General features: G+C 40.2%; 1 protein-coding gene across 3 annotated transcripts in view; it reads right to left on the bottom strand.

Annotated features, from left to right (window-relative positions):
- COBL (cordon-bleu WH2 repeat protein) overlaps window positions 1-25,097 on the bottom strand; it is a 282,212-nt gene that overhangs the window by 75,572 nt on the left and 181,543 nt on the right. For 2 of the 3 annotated variants that reach the window (XM_076006242.1, XM_076006243.1), the window contains one exon: window positions 3,889-4,027. In XM_076006242.1, the coding sequence (XP_075862357.1) occupies window positions 3,889-4,027 (139 nt within the window). Of the gene's footprint in view, window positions 1-688; window positions 866-3,888; window positions 4,028-25,097 lie in introns of all 3 variants that reach the window. The other variant, XM_076006244.1, reaches the window with a different exon arrangement.

Genomic DNA, 25,097 nt, shown 5'->3' with positions numbered 1-25,097 from the left:
CGTTATGTATGGTGCTTGCTACAGTCCAAAGAAATCCCGGGGAACAGCAGGAAAGCCCCACCTCAGACCGCGTGAGCCGAGAAACAGAAGCAAAACGGGGCTTTGGTTCCGCTCTGTCCCTCCCGTGCTCCAGCTGGCCCTTCGGCAGGGCGGCAGTACCAACGCGGGCCGCTGGCTGCAGGCCAGAGGCTCACGTACAAGGGAAGCGTTCCAAGCCTTCGGGCACAACCCTCTCGTGCGTTCACAGCTCGCCTGACCCGCAGCGTCCGCGCGGCGGCCGAAGCCACAGGCAGAACACCGGACTTGCTTTCTTCCCGCCTGTGGCTCTACTGCCCCTCGCGCCTCCTGCCTCCTCTCTCTGCCGTGGCTGGGCCTTCCTCTGCCCTCATGCCCTCAGCTGCTCCCCGCAGACGCTGGCGGTGAGCTCCAACCCGAGGAGCACCAGCCCCTCGCTGGCTGTCTCCACCCACAGGCACGGCTTCCGCTGGAGTGGGGCGCAGGTGAGCTGGTTAGCTGGCCAGCACCGAGCGCGCCTGCGGAGCGGACGCACTGCACCCAGCATGAGGAGGACAGCTGAGAAGGACAGGCACAGACACAGAGGCAAGAGCGAGGGTCCGGAAACCCAGCCCACACCAGCGGACGGGAGATGAACGGGCAGCACGGACGCGAACGAGCGAGAGGCACGTACGTCTGGGTCTCGGGTCTGAGGCCCTGGAAGCAGCGCCTTCCCCGGGAGAGCCGAGAGGCTCCGCCTGGCCTGGGTCTGCGTCGGGCGGAGGGTAGGGCGGGGGCGGGGGCAGCACCAGCTGGGGCGGGCCGCGGGCGGCGCCTCGCGGGGGCTTCTGCGGCACCTGCCGTCCACCACCTACACGGGATCAACAGGGTTACTTCAGACGGGGCCGCAGGCTCCTGCCTCGCGCAGGGCCGCGCGGCCTGTCCCGGGCGCGCCCAGCCTCACTGGGACCACGCCGGCCACACGCACGCACAGCCCATCCCCGGAGCCCACGGCGCGCCCAGCCCCGCCTGCACCCCAGCCTCACCTGCACCCCAGCCTCGCCTGCACCCCAGCCCGCCTGCACCCCGGCCCCGCCTGCACCCCGGCCTCGCCTGCACCCCGGCCTCGCCTGCACCCCGGCCTCGCCTGCACCCCGCCCCGCTTGTCCCGCCGCCAACCTGCACACGCCTGCTTCGGGCAGGCACAACTGCACACAGTGTCGGCTTGACAGCTATTCTTAAGAGCCCCTGAACAGCCTTGCCAAGTTAAAGGAGCTCTTTGTATTCATGCTGGTCGTTCTCAGCCTCACGGATTGTTTTTAGCTTCCTCTCGCTGCCTCCTGTACGCACTCACCTGTTGCGGACAGACTGACGGCTGACTGAGCTTATCTCCTTTCAGCCCATTTTCACGTTCAGCCTCTTTGGCTGTTTAGAGTAGTAGTTGTCAAAGTTTTCTTCACAGAGCGTCCTGAGCCGCAGGGAGAGTGAGGAGGGGCTGCAGTCCCTCTGTCCGGCAGGCAGAGAGCCCGTGTCTGGCCGCACCCGGGACGTGCTTACACGCGTGTGCGGGAGCGGATTCTGTGCACGCCATCCTCCCTGAACGCGCCTGATCTTGTCTGAAAATGGCTTTCTTATGCTCATAAAGTTTTTGAAAGTCAATGACAATGTAATAAATGACATGAATCACTACTGTCATGACTCATGGTTACTATTATTACTTTTAAAACCATTTTCTTCAAGCTTTACGGTTTAGAATCTTCTACTAATTAATAGATTCCATGCTTCGTGCCCTTTACCAGACTGTTAACAAAACTATTAAGAGATACCATTTCTTCATCAAGACATATATCCACTCTTTGCTTCTCTTGCCGATAGCTCTCTAGATGTGGAAAAGCACTATTTCCCTGTATCACAACATCATTTCCCCCTGCAAAGGGCAAATAAGCCAGGACCAGCCTGGGCTGTGCTGTCAGGCCCTGGAGCTGGCGCCCCCAGGGGAGCCCCGGGGAGCAGGCACGTGGCAAGGACAAATCCCCACTCCAAGAAATGTAGGTCAAGACCCAAATCTAACTAGCTACGATACTATTTTAGTGCAAGTTATAAAATAAATTTTTCTTTCTATATTTAATGTCTAAATAGAAAAGTCACTCAATATTTTGTTTGTGGGTGGGGTCTACTTTTGTTCTTTTCCAATCTAAAGGCTAAACTTCAGTTAAAAGTTCTATTGTAGTGCTATTGGCATATTTTTAACTCATGGGGATTCCTGACAGAGGGCAGTCTGACAAGAAATTGCCACTAAGGCCTCTCCACCATCCCCTGCCCCCCAAAACATTCAAATCAGAAGGAAGGGAGCTCCTGGACTTCTCAAGGCTCACAAACACTTATCTATGGACAAGAGAGAAAGATTTGTAGTGAATGATTATTATTCATACTCTTATAATGTTTCCTGGTGAGGGAACTGTTCCTATGGTTTTCAGTTTTAAAACATCCACGCCCATTTCCACTGTGGTCTATGGGCACCAGCTGACCCCACGTGGGTGGCCAGGCTCCCCGAGCGCCTCAGACATGAGGACAGTCCTCCAGGGCTGAATCAGGGGTCCCGCCCTGAGCTGAAATGGGCTGTCTGGCCTGAAGGGTGTCACTGCTGAACCTTATCTACACGGCCACCGAAGTTGGTACTTAGAATGTCAACCAAGGGTTTCTGCCCCTTTACAAAGTGTGGGGATAGAGCTTGGAAGGGAGAATGGGGGATCTCCTCACAAAATAGGAGAAAACTGGGTTTATTTTAATGATCCACTGGGGATGTTTCCTTTAAATCTGAGAGTATTTTCCTTTGGAGAAGAGGATGAACTGGCAGCAATGCAGGTTATGGCTCCTTCGGATAACTGATCACAGGCTGCGAACTGCTGCAGCGTTAAAGTGAAGTGTCGACTGGGGGAGTGCTGACCAACAGCCGAATGGTTCTTGCTACAGTTCAGATCCTGACAGTGCAACCACTTATCTTCGAGAGCACTCTCCCTCCTGGGGCTACGGGCATTAGGTCAAAGGCAAAATGTGGGGGCACTGAGTGGATTAAAGAGCACTGTGCATGGCTGTCTGGGGGTGTTAGAAGGGTGACAACCTGAGGCACGGTGTTCGGGGGTGTCAGGCTTAGGAGGTGTGAATCCCAGACGGCCATTCTCCAAAGCCTTCTCTGCGGGAGCCATTTCTCTTCCTACTCAAGTGAAGTAACAGATACTGAATGACTTTAAAATAGCCCTAACTACCCCCAGGTCATGGGCCCTCTGCCATTTAGCCTCTGTCCACCTCGCCTATGGCACAGGGGTGGGTCTGACAAGCTGACAGAACTCTTTCTGTTCAGAGACATTATGATTCCATCCTCTTTCCTCTGGGTTCTCTTTTTCTCAAATAATATCAGAGTCTTTGCTACATATATGCCAGGTATATAAGGGGAGAGCAATTGCAAACAGGATGGTCAAAACTGAACTGATGTCAGCTCATCATACGTTGCAGCATGGGGCCTACGCTGCCCGTCCAGCGCCAGGTGTCCTTCAAGGCAGCTTCCCCTGATGGCGTCCTGAGAACAACTCTTTTTGCCATCAGAGATGTGTGCCACACACTCACGTGCTCACACTCACTTGGTGATACTCACACTCACTCTCCCCAGCTTCAGCCATTCCCCCACCATCCCGCCTTCTCAATGCTAACATGATTTCCACCAGATATTGCCAGTAAGATAGGCAGCGACTCACAGCTGTTCATCTCAAAGACTCTTTCTTTGGCATTAATGGTTTCCGGGTTAATGCCACTACAGACAAGGCCGCTGCAGGAGTTAACAGCAGGGCTGGCATTCCAGGCCAAGCAAGCATCCCAGCGCTGCCAGGCCTCACTCACCCACTGTGCTCTTCCTGTTCTCCTCCTTGTCCTGCGTGCGGGTGGGGACCAGGGGACTCGGCGGAGGTGGCTGTGGCGGAGGGGGAGCTGGCGCCCGCCGCTTCTTCTTCTGTAAATCGACCTGTGACCCCAGAGATACCTATGAGGCGCAAAGGAAAGACAGGCAGCATTAGGGCTGTGCTGGGTGACATGCACGTGGACGGCGAGCTTGGTGGGAGGCGGTGCTGTCACAGGGCGGCCACTCCCTCCCCAGGTCCTCCACGGCAGGCAGCGATGTGAGGGCCGGGGTATTCCCCGGAGTGGCTCGCACATGAGGCCCCATGGGCAGGGGAGCTCAGACTCCCTAAGGACTCCAGGCAAGTCTAGAGAGCTGCTGAACTTCCCTGTGCCACAAATGAGGACAAGAGCCCTTGCCCTTAATTAAATGCAAGATAAGCATTCCTCTGGAACAGCACGGGCTGCCGTGATTTGTGATCATGCCACAGAAGATGGATGGGGGCAGCTCAGACCTCAGCCTCCTCCCCTTCCTCCGGCACTCCCGGTCCGGAGCAGAGAGGACTGAGGATTGCTAATCCCTGCAGGCTGACCACCTGAATCCAGAACCGCAACCACGGTCCTCAGTGTACGGGACGGGGAGCAGCACTCGACACACCAGTCTCCTACCCAGAGCAGAAATCCAGCTCCTGCTCAAAGACTTTAATGGCGAAAAATCCATGGCTTCTAAAGTTCACACTTTGTCAACACTGGGCAGTTCTAAGTGCTGAAGATGAAATCTGTTTTGGTTGTAAAATTGAATTTGCTGATTCCCATTGTTCATCTCCAAATAACTGCACAATTCTCCTCTTTTCGTCATTATAGCCAAAGTTTTTATTTGTTCACTCTCGTTGATTAAAATTCATTTCAAGAGCTCTGAATTATCTGCGAGCAGCACAGAGGATGTGCAAAGGATAGAAACGACGGCCGTGCTGTTCCTGCCTTTCGGGAGCTCACAGCACAGTCTCTCACCCCGGTCCAAAGACTCACTGATCTCTCGAGGGCCCGCCATGGGGGTCGCCTACCAGCACCACCAGCCGCCTCCTCACTCCTGGCCTTGGTGCTCGTTAGTCTATTAACTCACACCTGCATCACGTGTATCTGAACATAGGGCTCCACCACCCAAGGACGACAACTTCCTTTTTTGTGCTGGACATGGTATATACATACATGTATATGGGGGGGTTATAGTCTTTTTAAAATTTTTATCAGTAATTACCATGGCACTCATACTCAGGTCAACAGAGTAAGACTCTGTCTCAAAAAAAATTATCAGTAATATGCATGTATTGCAAAAAAAAAGTTTAAAATATACAAGTAAAAGGAAGAAAATAATCATTTTATTAACGCTCAGAGTAAACTACTAATGGTTGGCATATATTGTATTTTTTCAGTCTTTATTTTTTCTTATAAAAGTGATATTTTCCTTCTACTCCAGTATAGTATAACCACTTCTTATACCTTTAAAATTCTATAATGTATTTGATGTAAAATATAGACATAACTTAAAGTCAAATGCTCCTACAAAGCTTATCATCAAAACCAGTAAATCCCTGTCACCACCCACCCCAGCAATAACCACTTTGAACTTTTTTCTTTTGGCATCTACTCCATTTTTCTAAATAATAAGTTTATTATTTCTTGAGTTTTCTGTGTTAGATATTGGCTTTCTGCTCCAGAAGATGAGGATTTAGTTCTTTGAGATAGACACAGACACAATTTTCTCAAAAATTATAGCACAAGATTAGTTAAATTAATATCTGCCATTTAGTTATACATGTCTAGTTATTATAATAGATATAATTATGAAAAACAGAAGTTTTCTTCAGCAGGAATTTCCTCCTTCTGAGATGTGCAATGTGTATGATAATCACACTTTCTCTTTATTTTACTTTTGTGTTTTCCCTGAACTTGATAACTGATTTGATTTCTAACTTTTTTCTTCATTGACTTTCCTAGAAATTCCCTTTTCCTCTCCTCAGTTCTGCTCCCTTGTTTCCTGGATCCTCTGCATTTTTAAAAATTCACCCTTCATTACAGTGGTAGACAGTCTCCAGCAGCTTTCTGAGACAAGATGTGTACGAGGAAGATTTTTGAGACCTTGAAACTCTAAGCATTTTTTTTTCTATTACACTGAACAGTCAGTATGGTTGCATATGGAAACCTAGCATGGAGACAGTTGTCTCTCAAAGTGGGACAAGTGTGCAGCGGGACACCCACCACCACAGCATGCTAATCTTCTCCGTCGGATCTGCTTGCCCTCTGCAGGCTCGGAGGCTTCTCTCTTACTCCTTGGAGCCCTGAAATGTCATGATGGCAAGCCCTGGTCCCTTTTCATCCACTGTCTGGGGCATTCACTGACCCCTACAATCTATATGTGCTTTAATTCTACAGAATTTTCTAGTGTTCGTTCGTCTTTTCAGCTTTTTCTTTCTTCTGTTTTCTCTTGTTTTCTTTCTCTGGGATTTCAATTAGTTGTATTTGGGCATTCTAAACCAATTGTCTAATTTTTCTTGAATATTTGCCTAATTTTGTTCCCTCTTTCTGGGAAATTTTCTTTACTTCACTGTAAAACTCCTATGAATTTTAAAATTTCTGTTACTGTTCTTTTAATTTCCAAGAGCCCTTTTATACATTTTTTAAATAGCTTGTGGTCTTATTTCCTATTTCTTTTCTTTCATCATTGAAGTTATTATTAATATTTAAATCTTTAAAAAATGTTTTCACATTCACTTTCTTCAGCTTTATGCATTGTATTTTCCTCTAAGATCCTTCTCTCTCTCTCTGTCTTGGCCTCTGTATAGCAATTGGGACTTTCCCTCAAGTTTCCAGCAATCCCTGGCTGACAGTTTATAATCTGTGTATTTTTGTGGATAGGTTCTGTTCACATGCTAATGGGATCCCTCCTGGTGTCTCGGCAGAAATCTGGTCAGCTCACTGGGGTTCCCCAGGTATCCTGTCTGCAGAGCTCCCTCCTGGGTCGCACCTTACACACCAGGGGGCTGGATGCTCAGCCTCCTGCCTGAAGGCGGAGCTAGTCTTCCAGGGTCTAGGGAGCAAGTCCTGAGGCTCTCATGCAACATGTGGATTTTCACATGTCCCTGTGTTGGTACAGACTTGGTTGTGGCTGACGTTCTGGAATCTGAGACCTTGGTTCTACCCACCTGGGGTTGGGAGTGAAGATGCCTGGCTATGGTGCACAGGGCAATCTGGCGTTCTCACTGCTTAAGATGCAGAAGTTCCTGCCATCCTCTGTCATCAGCTCCTCCTGCACTCTGGTGTGCAGAGGAGCGTGCACCCCAAATTCCTGAGCGTTGTGGGGGCTGGCCCGATGGCCTCTCCCACCCAGCAGTCAGGTTTCAGCTGCCTCTGAGTTGCTGGGTATCTACCCCAATGAAAACACATTCCAGCCCCAACAGTGTCTGCTGACAACAGTCATCACCTGCCACTGCTCCTTCTCCTCTTCTCTCTGTCTCAGTGGACTAATACTTTTATTTATTTTAGTGAGGTTTCAGAGGAGAAACATAAATTTGTTTTTACTAGATGTATTTTCCTATGTTTCTTTCAGCTTTATTGAGGAATAATTGATAAGTAAATGTTGTGTGCATATATAAAAAATATATTATATGTGGTGTACAATCGATGATGTGATATGAATACATTGTGAAATAATCACCCCAATCAAGCTAATTAACATATTCATCACTTTACATATGACCATCTTCTTTTTTTTTTCCCCCTCCATATTTTTTCTTTTGGTGGGGGGGGGGTTTGGTGAGAACATTTAAAATCTACCCTCTTAGCAAAATTTCAAGTAGTTTTTTAATGGTTGCCTAGTGGTCCATTGCACTGATAAGCCATAATTAAATAAATTAACTCTGTTTGCATTTAGCAAAATATTAAGATTATTTGGCTTTAGCTTTTACCAATTAAACTTCTTAAAACTCTCTACAGCTTTATCTTTTTTCTACATTTCTTTTTTTTCTCCTTCATTTATTTTTTCTATTTGAGTTATCAATAAATCCTTTTGCTGTAACTCCTCAGGTAAAGCGCATGTAAAATCCAGAGTGAAGATGCCAGATTCTAAATTTGCTATCTGCATTTTAAGAATCCTTGTCATGGAGGAGTAATATCAGCAAGATAGCAGAATAGGAAGCCCTGACTTCATTTGCCTACGAAGACGTTAACATAACAACAATTTGTAGTCTAAAAAGCTCTGACTCCAGGGGGGAGGGGAGGCAAGGGCAATAGATGTAACCTTAACAACATTTTTACTCCTATAATATGATGAAATAAAAAAAAAAGAAAAAGAAAAAAAAAGATTTTACAAGGATGCTAGAAACAAGAAGTTACAGTACCCCAGGCAAGCTTAAAGCCAAGAACAACTCCATTGAAATGGATAAGAAAAGTCATTTCACATCCATGGTGACAGCCCTTTCCCTGAGCTGGTACAGCTCAGCATGATCAAGAACAAAAGCCTAATGCATGGTTTCTCCCAGGGGAAGGAAAGAGAAGATGAATGTACATCTAACATTCCAGATTTTCAGGGGGGCTGCCTGAGGGACTGGTTTCTGTTTTGACTGACTGGGAGCACTGGTGGGGAACCAGCACACTTTGAATGCCCTGGGGCCACAGAGAAAAAATGATCTTGGAGGCTGGTGGCAACACAACAGATCTGGCAGTGCCACACACAGAGGCCAGCAAAGCTTGGTGCAATCAGAAGAAAGCAACCAGCACAGCTCAGTGCCATCAGGAGGACTGGACATACCTCAGATGTCTGGGGATTGTGGAGAACAACCAAGAGCTCAGAGGCTGTAGTGCCAAACACTCTGCAGTACCACAGACAGACACAAAAGGGAGCAAGGGATTATAAGCTCCTGAACAAGGAATCAGCAAACCTTTCAAACTGGAAATTATACCAACAAACCCAGAGAAGATGCATCTCCAGAAAAGGTTTGGGAAGCCCCAAGAATCTGTAGTTGGGCTGACTAGTGGTTGACTATTGAGGTCTTACACTTTAAGAAGCCAGTCTGTAATGGCAGGGAGAGGTGGCTGTATTTACAAATGCATAACTTATAGTAAAAAATGATAGGGTACACAAAGAAATAGGGAAATATGGCCAAACTAGAGGAACAAAATAAATCTCTAGAGAATAATCCAAAGAAATGGAAGTCTATGACCAGAAAAAAATTAAAAATAATTGTCTTAAAGAAGTATGATACACTACATGAGGATACACAGGTAGACAAATAATACCAGAGAAACATGAACAGGCATGAACAGAATTATAATAAAGAGAAATATATAAAAATAAGTCAAACAGAAATTTTGGAGCTCAAGAAAAAAAATAACTGAATTGCAAAATTCACTAGAGGGGTTCACGGGCAGACTTGGTCAAACAGAAGAAAAGATCAGCAAAGTCAATGACAGATCGCTTAAAATTAGAGTCAAGAAATTTGTAAAAAATAATGAGAAAAGGTGAACAGAGCATAAGGGATTTTTGAGACAATGCCACAGGGATCAAAATATTTATTATGGGAGTCTGAGAAGTAGAAGAGAGGGAGAGAGAGAAAGGGGCAGAGAACTGATATTAAGAAATAATAGCCGGGCGTGCTGGCTCACACCTGTAATCCTAGCTCTCTGGGAGGCCGAGGCGGGCGGATTGCTCGAGGTCAGGAGTTCGAAACCAGCCTGAGCAAGAGCGAGACCCCGTCTCTACTATAAATAGAAAGAAATTAATTGGCTAACTAATATATATATATATATATATATATATATATAAATAAAAATTAGCCGGGCATGGTGGCGCATGCCTGTAGTCCCAGCTACTTGGGAGGCTGAGGCAGAAGGATTGCTTGAGCCAGGAGATTGAGGTTGCTGTGAGCTAGGCTGACGCCATGGCACTCACTCTAGCCTAGGCAACAAAAGCGAGACTCTGTCTAAAAAAAAAAAAAAAAGAAATAATAGCTGACAACTCACCCCAACTGGAAGAAGAAAATAAACATGCAAAGTCAAGAAGCTTGCAGCCAACTAGAATGAACCCAAAGAGAACCACACCAACACTCATTATAATCAAACTGTCAAGTCAAGGAAAGAAATTTAAAAGCAGCAAGAGAAAACTGATGTGTTGTGTACAGGTAGTCTTATAATATTATTGGCAAATTTCTCAGCAGAAACTTTGCAGGTCAGAAGTGGATGGGATGATATATTCAAACTGATAAAAGAAAAAAAAAAAAGCCTGTCAACCAAGAATACTATTATAATATCCTGCAAAACTATCCTTCAAAAGTAAAAGAACCTTATGTAAGAAATCACTACCCAAGTCAATGTAATGAAGCATTTCTGCTAAGTTTTCTTCTAATAGATTTATATTTTCAGGTCTTACATTTGTTTATCCATTGTGAGTAGATTTTTGTATATGGTATTAGACAAGCCTCCAATTTCATTCTTCTGCATGTGACTATCCAGCTTTCCCAACACCATTTATTGAAGAGACTCTTGTTTCCCCACTGTGGGTTCTTGGCACCACTGTTGAAAATAAATTGACTATAAATACCTAAGCTTATTTCTAGGCTTTCTATCCTGTTCTATTGGTTAATGTGTCTGTTTTTATAACAGTATCATGCTGTTTTGACTACAATAGCTTTATATTTTGAAAGCATGGAGTGTGATGCCTTCAGATTTGTTCTCTTTGCTTAAGATTGCTTTGGCTATTTTGAGTCTTTTCTGGTTCCTCAAAAATTTAAGGATTGTCTTTTCTATTTCTGTAAAAAATGACATTGGAAATTTGATAAGAATTTCATTGACTCTGTAGGTAGCTTTGGGTAGTATGGATATACTGAAAACATGAATTCTTCCAATCCATGGACATGCAATATCTTTCCAACATTTTGTGCCTTCTTGAATTTCTTTCATCAATGTTTTATAGTTTTCAATACACAGATCTTTCACCTCCTTAGTTAAATTTATTTAAAAAATTATAAAAATAGGATTGTATCAAACTAAATAGCTCTTGTACAGCAAAGAAAATAATGGAGTAAAGAGATAGTCCATGGATTGGGAGAAAACACTGGCAAACCATGTATCTGATAAGGGGCTAATATTAAAAATATATAAGAAACTCAAACAGCTCAATAGCAAGAAAATAAATAACTTGATTAAAAAATAAGCAAATAAACAGACATTTCACAAAATAAAAGATACAGATGGCCAAAAGATTCATGAAAAAATGCTCAATATCTCTAATTTTCTTGGAAATAGAAATTAAAACCACAATGAGATGTCACTTCACACTTGTTATTATGGCTACTATCAAACAGCTGAAGGATAATAAGTGTTGGTGAGAAATTAGAGAAAAGGGTGGAGAAAATGTTGGTGGAAATGGATATGAATACAGCCATTTTGGAAAATAGCATGGATGTTCCTCAAAAAACTAAATATATAATTTACCATATGATCTAGTCATCCCACTTCTGTGTTTTATACAAAAGAATTGAAATCATTTTGTCAAAGAGATATCTGCACTCCCATGTTCATTTCACCATTATTCACAATAGCCAAGTACTGGAATTACCCTAAGTGTCAATCAACTATAAATAGGTAAACAAAATGTGGTATGTATACACAACAGAATACTATACAGCCTTTAGGAAAGGAAATTCTGTCATGTGTGACAACATGGATGGAACTGGAGGGCATTATGCTAAGTGAAATAAGTTAGGTGCAAAAAGACAAATGCTTTATCATCTCACTTATATGTGAAATCTATTAAGTTGGTGTAAAAGTAATTGCGGTTTTAGACCGTGAATTTTAAATCATTATAACTAGGCTCGAACACATCTTTATTAATCAAAATAGGAACCATTACAATCAACACATTTTTGCCAATGAGAAATAAATTTGTTTATTCCTGTGGTGTAAAAATCCATGCTTCAGGATTCCACTAACTCTTGGAAAGCATTTTCTGCATCTACTGGTTGTGGAAATGTTTTCCCTGCAAAAAGCTGTCAAGATGTTTGGTTGGTGAGAGAGGTCAGGTGAATGCAGCAGAGGAGGCAAAAACTTCATAGCCCAATTTGTTCAACTTTTGAAGTACTGATTGTGTGACATGAGATTGGGCCTTTTCTGTTGACCAATACCAGCTGCAGGCGTTGCAGTCTTTGGTGCATCTCATTGATTTGCTGAGCACACTTCTCAGATGTGATGGTTTCACTGGGATTCAGAAAGCTGTAGTGGGTCAGACTGGCAGCAAACCACCAAACAGTGGCCATGACCTTTTCCTGGTGCACATTTGGCTTTGGGAAGTGCCTTGGAGTTTCTTCTCAGTCTAACCACTGAGCTGGTCGTTGCCCGTTGTCATTTAAATCTACTTTTCATCTCATGTCACAATCCGATTGAGAAATGGCTCGTTGTTATTGTGTACAATAAGAGAAGAAGACACTTCAAATGGAGCTTCAAAATGATAATTTTTTTTGAGTTTCAGTCACTCCATGAGATACCCACTTATCAAGCTTTTTCACCTTTCCAGATTGCTTCAAATGCCGAACAACTATAGAATGATCCACACTGAGTTCTTTGGCACCTTCTCATGTAGTTGTAAGAGGATCAGCTTCGATGACTGCTGTCAATTGGTTGTTGTCAACTTCCGATGACCACTGTGCTCTTCATCTTCCAGGCTTTTGTCTCCTTTGCAAACCTTCTTGAACCACCACTGTACTGTACGTTTGTTAGCAGTTCCTGGGCCAAACGTGTTGTTGACGTTGTGAGTTGTCTCCACTGCTTTACAACCCATTTTGAACTTGAATAAGAAAAATGCTAGAATTTGCTTTTTGTCTAACATTATTTCCATAGTCTAAAATAAATATAAAATAAAAAGCATGTAGTAAGTACTTAGCAAAAAACGTAAAGCGAGAAATGGACATTAAAATGATGCATAACATAACCACATTTATTTAAAAATGTTTTTCAATATCAAATGGCAAATTTCAACAATCCTGAAACCGCAATTACTTTTGCACCAACATAAATAAAACAGTTGATCTCATAGGATTAGAAAGAAGATTACCAGAAGCTGAGGGCTAGGAGGAACGACAGGGACAGGGGAGATGTTGATCAAAGGGTGCCAGGTTTCAGTCAGACTGAAGGAATAAATTTTATTGCACAGCATGATGACCACAGTTGATAAAACTATTAGTATAGTATTGCATAGTATTGTATATTCCATTGCTGAAATAATAGATTTTTAACATTCTTACCACAAAAAAATGATACGAAGGTGAGGTGATAGATATGTTTATTAGCTTCACTGAATATTTCCACAATGTATACATAGATCAAAACATTATACTGTACCCCATAAATATGCATAATTCCTGTTTATAAATTAATAAATAATTTTTAAATGGCTAGGAAATAAAGACCATGCAGGCAAAAAAAGTTAATCATTACAAGACCTGTATTATAAGAACTGGTAAAGAGAGTCTTACAAGATGAAATGAAAGGATACCAGTTAGCAACATGAAAATGAACATATAAAGATCTCTGGTATAGTAACTATACAGACAATACAGAATCCTGTGATGCTGTAATCAAAGTGTGTAAATAACTTTTAATTCTGGTATAGAATTTAAAGGATTATAGCATAAAAATTATCATAAGCATAAAATTATGTTAATGAATACAAAATATAAAAAAATATAATTTGTAACATCAATAATATAAAGCATGGGGGTGAGATGCAAAGGAATAGAGCATTTGTATGCTACCAAAGTTAAATTTTTATCAATTTAAAATAGATTGTTATAAGATATTTTATGTAAGCCCCATGATAAGCACAAAGAAAATACCTAGAGAAGATGCATAAAAGAAAGTGGGAAAGAAATGAAAGTATGTAACTACGAAAGTCAACAAAGTAGGACAGCAAGAGAAGAAAAGAACAAACTATGAGATATACAGAAAACATAACAAAATAGCAAGAGTCTTTATTTATTAACAATTACTTAATTATAAATGGATTAAACTCTTTAATCAAAAGAGCGAGAGAGGCTTAAATGGACTAAAAATACAACAACAAGATGCAACTATACACTATCTGCAAGAGACTCACTTTAGATACCAGGATATGAACACACTGACAGTGAAAGGGCAGAAAAAGATATTTCATGAAAATAGTAACCAAAAGAGAATGGATATGGCCACAATTATATCAGATAAAACAGACTTTAAGTCAAAAACTGTCATGAGACAAAGAAGGATATTATATGATAAAAGGTCATTTAACCAGGAAGGTTTTAATTAGTATATACACCTACCAGCAGAGTATTCAAAAATATGAAGCAAACAGTGACAAAATTCAAAGTAGAAATAGGCAGAAACACAATTAAAGTAGAATATTTCAATACCCCACTTTCAATAGTGGATAGATTAAGCAGAGAGAAGACCAATTAGTACCAGAGGACTTGAACAACACTATGGGACCCAACAGATGTCTATACCCATATCCATCTCTGTCTCTGTCTATACATATGTTACACACCATGTTTTCCAAAATAGAACACGTTTTAGGTCATAAAAGAAGTCTTAACAAATTTAAAAAGACTGAAATCATACCAAGTATCTTTCTGACTAAAATAGGATGAAAACTAGAAATCAATAGTAAAAGGAAAACTAGAAAAGTCACGAATATGTGGAAATTAAATAATACATTCGTGAACAACCAATGGTTCACAGAAGAAATCACAAGGGATGTTAGAAAATATCCTCAGACAAATGAAAATGAAAACCTAACACTAAAGTTTATGGTATATAGCAAAAGCAATTCTAAGAGGATAGTTTATAACCATAAATGCCTACATTAAAAGCAAAGAAAGATCTTATCAGCAGGCTAACTTTACACCTCAAGAAACTAACAGAAGAACAAACTAAACCAAAATTTAGTAGAAAGAAATATCAGAGCAAAAATAAACAAAATAGAAAAATAGAAAATTAACAAAACTAAAAGTTTTTTAAAAGATTAACAAAATTGACAAACCCTTAGCTAGACTAAGAAAAAATGAGAGAAGACTCAAATAACAAAAATCAAAAATGAAAGAGGAGACATTACAACTGATGACATATGAATCATAAAACAATTAAAAATGTGAAAAGACCTATATAACCTGTAAGGAAATTGCATCAGTGATCAAAAACCTCCCAACAAAGAAAAGCCCACAAGGTGGCTTCAATGAAGAATTCTACCAAACACTTAGAGAAGAACAAATTCTTCTCAAACTCTCCCAAAAATTGATGAGGAGGGAAGACTTCCCAACTCATTTTATGATGCCAGAAATACCCTAATAATAAAATAAGACAAACATGCTACAAGAAAATTATAGACCAACATCGCTGGTGGACACTGACATAACAATCATCAACCACATACTAGCAAACAGAATTCAGCAGCACAATAAAAGGATTATAGACCAAGACTAACTGAGATTTATTCCTGCAACATAAGGATACTTCAATGTACAAAAATCAGTCTGTGCAATATATCACAGGGAAAGGTGAAAACCACATGATCATCTCAGTTGATGCAGAAAAAGCATCTGACAAACAGGGTCAAATATATGTCTGACAAACACAGGTCTTTGCACATTTTTTTTTCTTTATGATTCAGTCTTATAGAAGGCATATTTATGGAAAATTTTCCATTTCTTATAGGTTATACAATTTGTTGATTTATAATTGTTCATAATATTTGCCTTTGATTCTTTTAGTTCATATGTCATCAGTTGTAATGTCTCTTCTTTCATTTTTGATTTTTGTTATTTGAGTGTTCTCTCATTTTTTCTTAGTCTAGCTAAGGGTTTGTCAATGTTGTTAATCAGACAAAATTAAACATCCTTTTATGATTAAAAACACTCAATAAACTAGGAATAGAAGAAAATTAACTAAAAAAAAAACAACATATAAAAAAAATCCCATAGTTAACATCATACTCAATAGTGAAAAACTGAAACCTTTCCCTCTAAGATCAGCAACAAGGGAAGGATATCTCTCATCACTTCTCTTCAAGATAGTACTGGAAGTACTAGCCATAACAATCAGGCAAGAAAAAAATATATAAGGCATCTACATTGAAAAGGAAGAAGTGAAACTATTTCTTTTACATATGATATGATCCTAAAGATTCTACACAAATACATAATACTGTTAGAACTAATACATAAACTCAGCAAAGCTGCAGGGTACAAAATTAATACCAAGAAATCAGTAACGCTTTTACATATTAACAATGAATTATCTAAAAAGGAAATTAAGAAAATAATTTCATTTACAATAGCATCAAAAATAATAAAATACTTACAAATAAACTTAACCAAGAAGACGAAATATTTGCATACCAAAAACTATAAAACATTGCTGAAAGAAATTTAAAAAGGTACAGTAAATGAAAAGATATCCCATGTTCACGATTGGAAGATTTAATAATGTTAAAATGTACATAGTATCTGAAGCAATCTATAGATTCAGTGTAGCCCCTTATCAAAATCTTAATGGCAAGTTTTTTTCTCAGAAACAGAAAAAAATCTAAATTTCATATGGAATCTCAAAGCACTCTACATACCCACAGCAATTTTGAGGATTTTGAAGAGATATGGGCACATCCACGTTCCCAATAGCCAAGAGGTGGAAGCAACACAAAAGTCCACTGATAAATGAATGAATAAAGAAAATGTAGCATATACATACAATGGAATATTATTCATCCTTAAAGTAGAATTCCTTCTGAAAGATGCTATAACTTGGGTGAACTTTTAAAGATTATGCTAAATAAAACAAGCCAGTCACAAAAACAAAACAAAACAAAACAAAAACAAATATTGCATGATTCAGTTTACATGAGCTATCTAAAGTAGTCAAATTCTAAGAAATAGAAAGTACATGGTGGCTGCCAGGAGCTTTGGGGTGGGGAAAAGACGAATTATTTTTCAATGGGTATAGAGTTTCAGTTATGCAACATGAGAAAGTTCTAGAGATCTGTTGTGAAACAAGGTGCATATACAAAATACTACTGTATTCTACACTTAAAAATGGTTAAGATTATAAATTTTATGCTATATGGGTTTTTTACCACAATAATAATAAGAGTCCATGTCATGTGGTTAACTCACACTGAGTTTGTGATAAAATCACTAGGACTCTTTCAAATAAAATGGATATCAAATTTTTCAATTTTTTCTTCTAATCCCTACTTATCAGTTTGGTTCCTTGTTCTAACTTGTATGACTTTTCTGGGCCTGGATGTGGGTGTGGTCTGGTGACTAGGGCATCAGCAGCCTGCACCCAGCCTTGTAGCTATCAGAGTGCTCTTAGGTAAGAGATGGGATGCGTGGCCTTGCCACTACCGGCATCATGACAAACCTGCCTCTACTATCCATCCTAGTTGTTGACAATAATGTTTAAAGCTATCACACCTTGGGTCTGGTTCCTGGACTTCTTTTAGGGCTGACATCAATCCATTAATTAATTGTGGTTATTCAAGTGCTATGTGTTTGCCTACTTTCATTAATTTCCAGTCTACATTTCCTAATCTCTTCTTAAGATTTTAAGAGACTTTCTTAAATGTCATTATGTCACTTATTCCTTCAATTAACCAGCAAGCAGTCCTATGATAAGAACTGCAATAGACTCAAAAATATCTGATGCTCTTGACCTTCAGTTGTTCACAGTCTAAATGAGGCAGATAATTCCATAACACTTGCATAATTTTCTAGGCTGGAAACAGTGCCCCAAACTGTAATTTGCAGTTTATTTGGGGACCTGGTTTGTTCTATGAATCCATACTGGTTAATTGAAGCCCTCCGAGCTCTCATTTCTCTCTGTACAATAACAATATACTCCAGAATTCTGTTTAGTGTCCACATTAAGTTGGAGATAATTAGGGAGCGTGGAAGTAGTTCTGGTTTACTCAATTTGAAAAAGCAATTTCACCTGTTGAAAGACAGTTCTGGATCACTCCTTGTTACAAGATTTGGAGAAGGATTAAACTCCTTGAGCCTTTGCCAACATGGCCCAGCTTTGCCACTGGTAGTTCTTCTCCCAGAGTTAATAACATCCATTTGACAAACACTGATCGAATACCATGTATTTTCCAGTCATGGTGCCACTCCTGATAAATTAATTAACTTGCTTGAAAAGTGTTTGGCAAATTATGAGGCCCTCCGCTACAGATAAGATCTAATGGGAGCTTGTTTTAGTTTAAAGTGTTTAAACAAAAGGGTTATAGTAGATGCATTTACAGAGATTGAGAAAATATTATTAACATTGGAAGCAACAAAGATTTGTTAAACATTTAATAAGGGTACCAATCATATCTCATGAGACTACCTCAAACTTCCTGAAAGAAAGGTAATTTTACTATTTCTATTTTATACAGGAAGAATCTGAAGATTATGAAAGACAACTTGTCCTAGGTCATACAGCTAATAAGCGAGCAGAGTCAGGATTAACCCTGGTTTCCCTCCAGCCCACTTTCCTTGTATTGCCTTCCCAGCCTCAGGACAATAGGTCAGGAAGAAATACCTTTTGCACTTGTGGTATTACAAGTGACTAAGTCCATGGAGTTCCATTGTCCCTCATGGTAAAACATTCACCTGCTGGGCACTAGAAACCAGTTTGTGCTTGGAAGTATTGCTTTAGAAAACATTTTTTAAATCAGCACAATTCTTTGAGGAATACTTAAAATCTAGTCCTGCTTGCTTCAGAGAGCTTGTTTCCATCCTTTTTTCACTCCTAGAACCAGGAAATGGAGTGCCTTCTTGTTATGGATCAAATGTTTTTGTCCCCTATACTCAGACGCTGAAATTCTAATCTATAAGGTGATGATATTAAAAGGTAGGGCCTTGGGAGGTGATTCGCTTATGAGGGTCGAGCCCTTGTGAAGGGAATTAAGTGCCCTTGTAAAAGGAACTCCCCACCCCAAAGCTCTCCAGCTCTCTTTCCGCCACAGCAAAAAGTTGCCTGAAAACCAGGAAGAGATTCCTCATCAGTCACCAAATCTGCTGGCGCCTTGATCTTGGACTTCTTAGCTCCCAGGACTGTGAAAGAGAAATGTTTGTGCTCGAAGCCACCCGGTCTGCGGTACAGTTGCTATAGCAGCCCAAGCTGGCTGGGATACCTCTTTGATTAGTCGGGGCTGATCTTACAATCCTTTCCATCTGGATGTGGTAGCAAGGAAGCTTTCCCCAGTAGCACAGACAGAGCAGTAGATTTCTCAGTCTTTTTTTGAAAACATTCATTCCACTTTGACCTCTTTGGTCTCTTAATCTCATTGTGCCAATTATGTGTAACACCAGACCTGAGGTCAGAAAGTGTTTGAGTGGGAAGCAAGTCTAACGAAAGAGGGCAGATGTGATTCTCACTACGAGACATGCAGCCCACGTTCCTGGGTTCCTCCTCAACCCCATACCTGCTCTGGGTGTTGCATTTTGTGGGGACTTAATAAAAAGTGACTAAATGACCATGAGTGTGTTTATCTTCCACATCCCTTTACACTTTTTATCTATACACATACATCACGTTCACTACTCTTAGGGAAGTGGATATGTTCACAGTCTCATGCGTTTGGCTGAAGCAGAAAGACAGCAATAGTGCCTCCGTCAGCACGTGTTGTGAAGATGAGCAGAGTGCAGCACACTGTGTCTACTTGTGTATCCATTCGTTAATTTGCTCATTCATTCATTCATTCATTCTAACACAGGTGTACTCAGTGCCAAGCTCCACACAAGGCAATGGGCCCATACAAGTGAGCCAAAGAAAACTGGGTGGATTTCTTTCTAAAATAGTCAATTCACAGAATCAAAGAGTGGAATGGTGGTAGCCAGGGGCTGAGACGTGAGGGAAATGGGAAGTTGCTGTTCAATGTGTGTAAAGTTTCACTCATGCAGACAAACATGCTCTCCAGATCTGCTGTACAACACTGTGTGTATAGTGACCAGTAGTCTACCATGCATTTAAAAATTTGTTTAGAGGGAAGATCTCATGTTAACTGTTCTTACTATTCACAAGGGCTCCACTCTCATATGCGAATCACCTCCCAAGGCTCCACCTTCTAATACCTCCCAAGGTCCTGCCTTCTAATACCTTGTAGGTTAGGATTTCAACGTCTGCGTTTTAAGGGACAAAAACATTTGATCCATAACAAGAAGACATTCCATTTCCTGGTTCTAGGAGGGATAAAAGGATAGGAATAAGCTCTCAGAAGCAAGCAGGCCTAGATTTTAAATATTCCTCAAAGAATTATGCTAACTGATTTAAAAATGTTTTCTAAAGAAACACAATAAAATACAATTAAAAAAAGGTGCGACCCATGTTGTCAACAGGATTTCAGAATGGCTGTGCTTAATCCCTCAACAGCCTCTTCCCCCCATTCAGCAAGAATCTCAATAACCATTCTTGTTTTTTATCAAAGTGAAAAGTGTTCTAAATACTTTTAAAATGTATATATTTTTTATATTAGAATTAGCAATTTTAATGATTATTATGTGTGTGAGAAAGAAAGAATGAATTGGTTTTCACATCCATTAAAACTTTTTTTTCCTACTGTGATATTGATGTATTCTTAGCAATAGTCTATAAATTACATGTATATTGTAAACATTTTCCCTAGTTTGTCATGGCCTTTTAATTTTATGCATTTTATTTTTTCAGAAGGTAAAATTTTATCTAATTCAATGTGTCATGGTTTTCTCCCACTTTTTTTGGTGTCTGACCCTGTGGCATACTAATAAAAGGCCTCTTGATTCAAAATTTAAAAATTCCTATTGTTTTAAAATGACTTTATGGTTTATTTTTTAAATTTTTTACTTTAAATCAACCTGGACTTAATTTTGTTATGTGCCCTACATTTCCTCTAAATGTTTAGCTTACAAGGAAGATGACATTTACTTTATAATCTACAAGTATCTATGTAACCACAAAATGTAATATTATGAACAGGATGTGTGAAAAACTGGTGTTATAACTGATGTTTCCTTTACTAACTAAAATATAAAGTTGCGTCTCATCCACAGAGAATCTGACTTGCTGGAAATACTCCCTGCTCTGAACACAGACCCAAATCACGTGGAGCTGGGCTGCCTGAACTCACGTCAGAGTGTCCTCTCCCAGGATGCACCTGCCCTAGCCCCTGCCCTGGCTGCTGGCAGCCCTTCAGCAGAACTGGATAACCAAAGTTATCTGATTCTGTCTCCACCAATTAATAAACCCAAAATTTCCTGGGAAGAGTCAGGTCAAGTCTGAAAATCAGAAAAGTTCATGATTTATTCTATAAAGGGAAACCTTAGGGAAACCTCTAAATTGCTTAAATAATTTCTTTAACAAAAAAGATTCATGCTTAAAGAGATAAACCCTCAGCCATCTAGCGCAGTTATTTACTTCTTTATCGTGTTCTCTCTCTCCAGGATCATCACGGGCAAACGTTTTAGTACAATGAGGCTGCTCTGGGTTAAACTTCACATTTTAACCTATTAATCTTTTACATGATGATTATTACATGTGATTTCCTTTAAATACATTCATTAAGGTTATGACCACAAAAATCATAAGCCAGAACAGCCTAGAAAAGTATATGAAGAAATGAGAACGCAGTGTGGTGTTAACTCTTAGAACCTGGAACCAGACTGCAGAGCTTACAGTTTTGTATCCTGCATCAGCTGTGTAATATTGGATGAGTTGCCTGCCCTCTCTGTGCCTCAATTTCCCCATCTGTAAAACAGGAACAAAACTAGTACTTGCTGCTTTTGTAGTATCATGAGAAGTAAAGTGGCCAGTGCCCTCACTGGTGGGTAGGTTATTCTTACCACCATCCCATTCACTCTGCTAACCAATAGTAGACAGCCTAACAGGAACCCGAATGCCCAGATGTCACCCCTAGAATCAGACCTGTACTGACATAAATCTTGGTTTCAACTCCTTTGGGAACAGCAGGGTCCTCAGGGAATTTAGTCAATCTTTGCCTCCCTCATTAGATTCCCAAGGTTAAATACATTCATAATATTACTCTGCCAAAAAATGAGGCAGAACAGATTCTGAACCAGCCTGCTGGCCCTGCACAAACTTATTCAAATACTTAACCTCTCTGTGCCTGGGTTTCCTCATTTTAAATGGGAGAATGATAGTACCTACCTACTGGCACAAGAACAAAGACATAGACCAATGGATCAGAACTGAGAACCCAGATACAAAACCATCCTTGTATAGCCATCTGATTTTTGACAAAGGTGATAAAAACATACAATGGGGCAAAGAATCCCTATTCAATAAATGGTGCTAGGAAAATTGGATAGCCATGTGTAGAAGACTGAAACAGAATCTGCATCTCTCACCACTCATGAAAATTAACCCACAATGGATAACAGACTTAAACCTAAGGCATGAAACTATAAGGATTCTGGAAGAAGAGGTTGGAAAAACTGTTATAGATATTGGCCTAGGCAAAGAATTTATGAAGAAAACCCAAAGGTAATCATAGGAACAACAAAAATAAATGGGACCTGATTAAATTAAAAAGCTTCTGTACAGCCAAGGAAACATCAATAGAGTGAATTGACAACATACGGAATGGGAGAAATTCCGATGCTATACATCCAATAAGGGGCTAATAATCAGAATCTACAAAGAATTCTAGCAAATCAGCAAGAAAACATCAAACATCAAACAATCCCATTAAAAAGTGGGCAAAAGACATGAACAGAAGCTTTTCAAAAGGGGATAATCTAATAGCCAGTAAACATATGAAAAAATGTTCAACGTCTCTAACCATCAGGGAAATACAAATCAAAACCACAATGAGATATCACCTAACTCCAGTGAGAATGGCCTTTATCAAAAAGTTCCCAAACAGCAGATGTTGGCGTACATGCAGGGAAAAAGGAACACTTATACACTGTTGGTAGGGCTGCAAACTAGTACAACCTCTATGAAAAGCTATATGCAGATACCTTAAAGAACTAAAAGTAGACCTACCACTCAATTTAGCAATCTTACTAGTGGGTATTTACCTAAAGGAAAAAAAAAAGACATTTTATAAAAAAGACACCTGCACTCAAAGTGTTTATAGCAGCACAATTCACAATTGCAAAGATGTAGAAACAACCCAAGTACCCATCAATACATGAGTGGAATAATAAAATGTGGTATATGTATACTATAGAGCACTACAGTCATAAAAAAATGGTGAACTAATTTTTTTATAACAACCTGGATGGAACTAGAGACCATCCTTCTAAGTGAAGTATTGCAGGAATGGAAAAACAAACACCACATGTATTCACTATTAAATTGGAACTAATTGATCAACACACATGTGCACATATGGCAGTAAAATTCAATGGAATTCAAGGAGGTGGAAGGGGAAAGGAAGGGATGGGTAATGTTTGTACCCCCATAATATTATGAAAAAAATTAAAAATAGTAATAGTTCCTTCAAAAAAATGATAGCATCTACCTCACAGGGTTCATGTAAGAATTAAACGAGTGCTTACAAATGTCCCCCCAGCTGCTACCAATGTTGTTTAAAAATGTTATATATGTGTTTACTAAATAAATAGAAAACAAGCTCAATGAATAAAAGAGACACAAAATAGGAAAGCTAGCATTCCAATTCCTTTATTTTGTTTATTAAACAAAAGACTAGAAGTTAAATTACATCACCCACCTTCACCAATAGGAGAATAATAATGACCAAGCTGTTTGGTGACATCATGTGCTAAGGGTAAGGTCTGTGCCAAGGGGTTCACGGGCATCATTAGGGTCTTCTTTGCTTGTTTCTGTTCCTTCATTCAGGCTGGGGTTTCCCAGGAGGCTTCGCTCCTGATATGCCCTTTAGGACACAGCCCTGAGCTCCAGCCTGTGCGGCTGACACCCCCGACCCCCGCGCTCTTGGCATTCCTGCTCAGGTTGAAGCAACAGGCCGCATGGAAATGGGCTCAATTACTAACACGAAAGAATGGCTTTAATCCCTGGGAATTTAAGGAGGGGTTGATGGGAAGGGTAACATTGTATCTGGATCTTAGAGGAACCATTTGGGAGCACCCAGCACCTTGCAGGGTTCTGTAAATCACACCACAAAGAACATATCCAGGCACCAGTAAAATATAAAATGCGGAGGCTCTGAATCTTTGATTTCCCTGTATAGTCTTTATTTCAAAAGTTAATCTTGCTGTCAAAGGATATGCCACCATCTTAATGTCGTCACTACAAGTAAAGCAGTATTGATCCATGTGCACAAATGCCATATTTGATGGCAGCAGAATCCCGGCTGGTGTCACGCAGGCAGATGGATGGGGTAAATTCTAACTTAACTGATACTTGCCATTTCAATCCAAAATACCACCCCCTCCCTCCACATACACACGAGCCGTCCCAGGAACTGCACCAACCACACATCATAGACCTCCACCCAAGGTGCGGGAAATTTTTATCAGCTATTTGCCACTGTTAGATAAGTGTAAAATCACCACATTTTCTGCCATGAATTCTACTTTATTATTTAGACTCCTAATACAGGCTGAAAAGACTCCCATCAAATGCCTAAGGTCAACTAAATGCAGCCCTCTGGTTGTTTATATTTCATTTGCTAAAATTCAAGCCCTCTTCACAGGTGGGCATAGGCACGCTGGCAGGGAAAATAATTTCTATCATCATAATCCTTATTAATTACAGAAAGAAAAACCCTGGGCATGCTTCATGGAAAGTTAGCAGAAAAAACAAAAGTTGCTGCTTAAGCAACTTCTTTCTACCTGACTTATAAGAAAATGCCTTAAAACAGAATACTAATGTGCCCCTAGTGATTTTTTATTGTAAATTGACAGTTTATAATTGTATAAATTTGTGGCATATAAAATGATGTTATAATTTATGACGATAATGTGGAATAATTAAGCCAAGGTAATTAACATATCCATCACCTCAAATACTTGGCATATTTTGTGGACTTAGTTTTTAACAGAGATTTTAATAGGGAGGATTCATCTGATTTCCCTCATATTCCTTGATGATTATTATTTCAGCAAAAATTTGTTAAGGGTTAATTTTTCTTTTTAAATTGTTTTAGCTATAAATATATGTAGACACTTATAATCTTTTTATATTTTAAAATAATGTGAGCAAATCATTCTTTTAAAGTTTTACAC

This window comes from Microcebus murinus, chromosome 9 (genome assembly GCF_040939455.1).
Source record: "Microcebus murinus isolate Inina chromosome 9, M.murinus_Inina_mat1.0, whole genome shotgun sequence".
Classification (NCBI taxonomy): Eukaryota; Metazoa; Chordata; class Mammalia; order Primates; family Cheirogaleidae; genus Microcebus; species Microcebus murinus.
This window is presented reverse-complemented; position numbering and strand designations above follow the sequence as displayed.